At 33.6% G+C, this 6,000-nt stretch overlaps 1 protein-coding gene across 1 annotated transcript; it reads left to right on the forward strand.

Moving 5' to 3' along the window:
• Positions 1–3,925: 3,925 nt before the first annotated feature.
• On the forward strand, positions 3,926–4,225 carry LOC122744228 (60S ribosomal protein L37-like). The gene has a single exon (XM_043989668.1). The coding sequence runs from the start codon at positions 3,926–3,928 to the stop codon at positions 4,223–4,225; it is 300 nt and encodes a 99-aa protein (XP_043845603.1).
• Positions 4,226–6,000: the final 1,775 nt, after the last annotated feature.

Consider the following 6,000-nt stretch of genomic DNA (forward strand, 5'->3'; position numbering starts at 1 on the left):
TAGGAGTGAGGAGGCAAACAAAGCAATTAACAAAAGGAAAAGATGAAATTCTTATTTCAATTGTGGTGATAATGATTCCATGGGGGAAGAATATTCCACAAAAGAAGGTGAGGACCCCCACTTCTCATTCTATACTGGTGAAAGAGAAAGGAAAAGGAATAAATATTTTTTTAATGTCTATGATATATCAGGCCTTGTATTAAGTACTTTTATAAATATTATTTCATTTGTTCCTTACAACAACCGTATGAGGTAGGTCCTATCATCCTTCTTACAGTTGAGGAAATTTGGACAAACAGGGTTTAAGTGACTTGCCCAGGTTCATATAGCTAGCAAGATTGTAAGGGTTCATTTGAATTCATATTTTCCTTACTTCAGGCCCAATGGTCTATGAACAGTGCTGCCATCTACCTCTGGTTAACATAATGTTTGATACAAGTTATAAGAATGATATTCTGTCTCTCTTAAGTAGAGAGATCACTTATTCTTTTTCAGGAGAACAGAATCAGAAGTCTCAAGGATAACTGATGAGCACCCAGAATAGTGCAAAAGCATTGATCCACAAAAGAGATAAATTAGAAAAAAAATATGGATGAAGATGAAAAAATGTACTAAAAATTAGCAAAATAGAGAGATTCCTAAGGAACAATATATTATCAGACTCTGGAACTGGTATTTCTAACAGTGAAGTATGTTTTTTTAAAAAATGAGGCCTAGGGCAAGATGTACAATGCAACTCAAGGTAAGTGTTTTATAATTTTTATTTCCATAAGGAATATAGTGAGTAACAAAAGCATGTATATGGTTATGTGTGTATGCATGCATATGTGTATATCTTTCTATATATACACACATAGATATATATGACATGAATTAAGAGGGTAAAGGCTATAATTGACAGAAAGGGAAGAAAAATGTTGAAAAGAATAAAGGAAAAAGATATTTTAAAGAAAAAATAAATGAAAATTAAATTTAAAAAACTAATGAACAAAACCACTTGAAGAGACAGAAAAGAATTGAAATTTTATTTGACTACTAAAGAGAAAGGATAAAACAGAATTAAATAACTAGAGAATAGGAAGAAAACAATAATAAATAGTTAAGCAAAACTCAAAGTTGGGGAATGTGGTAACAAATAGGTAGGTTGACCTTTAAGAATGCTGTGAAGAAAGTTGATGAACATAAGTTTTCCTTAAAGTAGATCAAGATAAAATTAGCAAACAAATATATCACTCTTTATAAAGAGGGAAAAATTCTCACACAAATATATTAACACACAATGTTAGGGATAAATAAAGGAAAATATAAGCCCAAATGTAATCTCCTAAAATGTGAATGGATCGAATGAGAGATTGGATGAGGAAATAAATACTGACAGTATATTGTTTCAAACTCACACATGCACAAAAAATATGCTGAACAAAACTGAGGAAATGATGGGCTAGAACCCAATCTTCTATGCATCAAGTAAATGAAAAAAAAAAGTAAGAGACAATTATACTTTCAGGGGGCAAAACAAATTTTACGACATAAAAAGAGATAAAATAATTAATTCTGCTGAAAGGAACAATAGACAACAAAGTAATGTTAATATTAAACTTGTCTATTCCAAATTGCCTGGCATCTAAATACATACCTGAGCCACAAGAAGACAAAGACAGTAATATAATATGATGGTAGGTAATTATACTAATCTCAATTTTGAAAGTCTAACAGTCTAATAGAACAATATGAAAGGGAAATGCAGAATTAAAAAAATACTGGAGAAACTAGAGCTAAAATACTTATGAGTATTTTAGTAACTGATTTATAAAGAATGTAAATAATCTTGAGCACCACAAGAACTTTTATAAAAATGGATAGTGCACTAAGGTATACAGATATTGAAAACAAATCTAAGTAGGCAGAAATAAAATGTATATTCCTTACAGAAGATTATGCAATAAATATAGTAATCAATTCAGAGATCAAAAAGGATACAGACCCAAATGGAATACTTAACAATGAAATTCAAAGTTATAAATATCCCAAATATAAATATTGCATAATTATTTTAAAATAATGACTAGATGAAATATAAAAAAAAATTGGCAGTGCAGTTAAAACTGTCCTTAGGAGAAAAAAAAAATATATATATATATATATATACACACATGAACATATACACAATGGAAGTAGACTGTTAATAAACTGGAAATACATTTAAAAATTGGGTTTATCTTTCCTATTGAGGAGAAACAATAATATCAGAAGGGTGATGTCTTGACTTGTATGTGAATTGGATTTAAACAAGGCACAACTGCACAAAGTCATCAGCCTCTCTCTTCCAGAGTCATCAAAGTCCAATGCCAAGGGAAAAGTCAAGATGCCTGGTGATGTCCTGGGATTCAGTAGATGTCCGTGGCATCTCTGATGTCTAACCAACCTCTAAGTGCTCCATAGTCTTTGCTTCAGCCACTGTCATGGCTATTAGAACAAATTGTTCTCATCCACCCATTGAAGCATTAATCTTTGTATGCTTGGGGTTTTCATCCCCCTGACAGACTAAAGGATTTGAGATCTGTCAGTTATCCTCAATCTGGTCTACACAGTCTGCCAAGATGGTTTTACTTGGGTGTAACTACCATACATGCTACAGCTTCTTGGAGCCACAGGTGAGAATTGGATGCCAAATGGACACGTAAAATAGATAAGCAGCCCTGAAAAGGTTTGAGCAAGCCCTCACATAAGATATGCTAGTCCACCCTGAACAGCCCACACACCTAAGATGCCTGAGTTCAAATCTAGCCTCAGACATTTACAAGATGTGTGGAATAGATGAAAGTCATAAAGAAATATTTTTTTAAAAAAGAGTCTAGGCAACATCTTTCAAGAAAACTGCCCTGATATTCTAGAAGCAGAGGATAAAATACAAATGGAAAGAATCCATCAATAACCTACTGAAAGAGAATGCAAAATGAAAATTCACAGAAATACTATAAAACAAATTCTAGAGTTCACAGGTGAAGTAGAAAATATTGCAAGTAGCCAAAAAGAAATAATTCAAGTATGCTGTATCCACAGTCAGGATAACACAAGACCTAATAGCTTCTACTTTAACGTATATTAGAAGACTTGGAATATGGTATTCCAGAGGACAAAGGAGCTAGGATTACAATCAAGAATCACCTATCCAGCAAAAGTGAGTAATATCCTTCAGAGGAAAAATAGATATTCAATGAAATAGAGGACTTTTAAGAATTCCTGATGAAAAGACCAGGGCTGAATAGAAAATTTGACATTCAAATACAAGACTCAAGAGAAGCATAAAAAGGTAAACAGGAAAAGAAAACCATAAAGGAAACCAATGAGGTTAAACTGTTTAAATTTCTACATGGGAAAATAGTATCTGTAACTCCTAAAAATTTTCTCATAACTATGACAGTTAGAAGAGATAGCTAGCCATCTAGCTAGCTATAGATTAGATAGATTAGATATATGGATGGATGGATGGATGACACAGCTGTGAATTGAATATGATGGGATGATATATAAAAATAAAATTAAGGGGTGAGAAAAAGGAATGCACTGGGAGAAACAGAAAAGGAGAGGTAGAATAAGGCAAATTATCACGCATAAAAGAGGTAAGAAAAGGCTTTTACAGTGGAGGGGGGAGATGGAGAAAGTGGGGGGATGTTTAAATCTTAATCTCATTGGAATTGGCTCAGAGGAAATAACATGCACACTGGGAAATGTATAGAAATGTATCGTACCAACAGGAAAATAGGAGGGGAATGGGGATAACAAAATGGAGGTGGTGCTCATAGATGGGGGCAGGGCAGATTGGGGGAGGCACTAGTTCATAGCAAAACACCATTGAGGAAGGAAAGGGTGAAAGGAGAAAGAATTCTCTTCTGTTCTCTTTGGTCCTGGGGGCATGAGGAAGATGACGAAGGGAATGTCTTCATTTGGTAAGAGCCAGAATAAGATGAAAACTTTGTGCCTTCGCTGTGGCTCTAAGGCGTACCATCTTCAGAAGTCAACCTGTGGTAAATGCGGGTATCCTGCCAAAGGCAAGAGAAAACATAATTGGAGTGCAAAGGCTAAACAGTGCAACAGTACTGGTACTGGTACTGGTCGAATGAGTCACCTAAAATTTGTCTACCGCCCATTCAGGAATGGATTCCATGAAGGAAGAACACCTAAACCCAAGAGAAAAGCTGTTGCAGCATCTAGTTCATCTTGAGGAGTCAACTGTTTGTTAAAATAAATGCCCTGAATAAAAAAATAAATTAAAAAAAAATTTTTAAAAAAGAAAGGAGAGAGAATTTTTTTTAAAAAGGAGGAATAGTATGAAGGGGAATACATAATCACTTCTGTGGAAAAAAAAGAAGTAATTTTCTCTGAAGATCTCATTTCTCAAGTGTATAGATAAATGAGTCAAATTTATAAAAATAAGAAGCATTCCCAATTGATAAATGATCAAAAGATATCAGCAGTCAGTTTTCAGATAAAGTAATCAGTACTATTTATAACCAAATAAAAATGCTCTAAATCATTATTGATTTGAGAAATGCAAACTAAACAATTCTGAGATACTATTTGACATTTATTAGATTGGTTGATAGGTAAGAAAAGGAAAATAACAAATATTGGATGTTATGTGGGAAAATTGAGACACTAATACAGTGTTGGTAGAGTTGTGAACTGCTTTACCCTTTCTGTAGAGCAATTCTGAAACCTGTCTGGAGGCATATAAAATGTTGTATACCCTTTGACCCAGCAATACCACTACTGGGTCTGTATCCCAAAATAGATTATTTCTTTTTAAAGGAAAAATATAAAAGGGTCTATATGTACAAAAATATTTGTAGTACTTCTTTTCTGAGCAAAGAATTGGAAATTTAGGAGATGCTCATCAATTGGGGGATGACTAAACAAGTTGTTGTATAAGATTGTGATGGAATGGAGTATTCTCTTGTGTAATAAGAAATGATGATCTGGATGCTGTCAGGAAAACCTGGCAATACATAAAGGAACTAAAACAAAGTGAAATGAGTATAACCAGGAGAGAACTGTATATTGTGATAGCTATATTGTAAGATGGTCAACCATGAATAATTTGGCTATTCTCAGTGATGAAATAGTCTAAGACAACTTTTAAGTACTTATAATGAAAAATGCTATCTATCCACAGAGATAGATCTGATGGAGTCTGAATATAAATCAAAGCATTTTTTAAGCTTTATTTTTTCTTAGCTTGTTTTGCTATTATTTATGTTTTCTTTTATAGTATTAATAATATGGAAATATGTTTTGTATGACCACATGAATATAACCTCTAATTCCTTGCCCTCTCAATGAGGATGGTGGGAAGGAAGGGAGAGAATTTGGAGTTTAAAATTTTAAAAACAAATGTTAAAAATCATTTTTCCATGTAATTGGGGAAATATAAATTACTAAATGAATTTTTTTAATCTAAAAATAAAAGTACCTACAAAATAAATCATAGATGTTGGCATATGTTGAACTAATTCAAAGAAATATGAAATACTACTCAAATATAAGTACAAATTGGAAAATATACCATTACCAATTGTTGGCTCATTAACAAATCTTGTTTAGAAAAAAATTCAGAGTAAACAATCATTTCCTTTGATAAGCCTTTGTAAAGAATTAATTGTTATTTGAGGTCTTTATGCCTCTGCATGCACTGGCCTGGGGCTCTGCAAACCGCATGGTGCTCCACCCACTGGTTGTAGCCTTGTCAGGGCCTACATGGTCCTGGCAAAATTATAATGATTAGAAGCCTAGTAAGGGCAGTCATGTGACTGTCAGAGTGACCATCCCATTGACTGGGGCTGTGTGCAGTCTTTTTAGGTTTCAGGGAGGAGAATTGTGCATTCTAGGTGGAAGCTGGAAAGCTACAGGCATTCTGCTGTGTATTTTCAGCTGATTCCTGGTGTTTGGAGCAAACTGCCTCAGTTTACCCAAATAACTCGAGGAGACCACCAAGTCAAG

This window comes from Dromiciops gliroides, chromosome 1 (assembly GCF_019393635.1).
Source record: "Dromiciops gliroides isolate mDroGli1 chromosome 1, mDroGli1.pri, whole genome shotgun sequence".
In the NCBI taxonomy this organism is placed as follows: domain Eukaryota; kingdom Metazoa; phylum Chordata; class Mammalia; order Microbiotheria; family Microbiotheriidae; genus Dromiciops; species Dromiciops gliroides.

What these genes read in the sequence shown, in the direction of transcription:
- LOC122744228 (XM_043989668.1), top strand. Translation starts at nt 3,926, where the DNA reads ATGACGAAGGGAATGTCTTCATTTGGTAAGAGCCAGAATAAGATGAAA.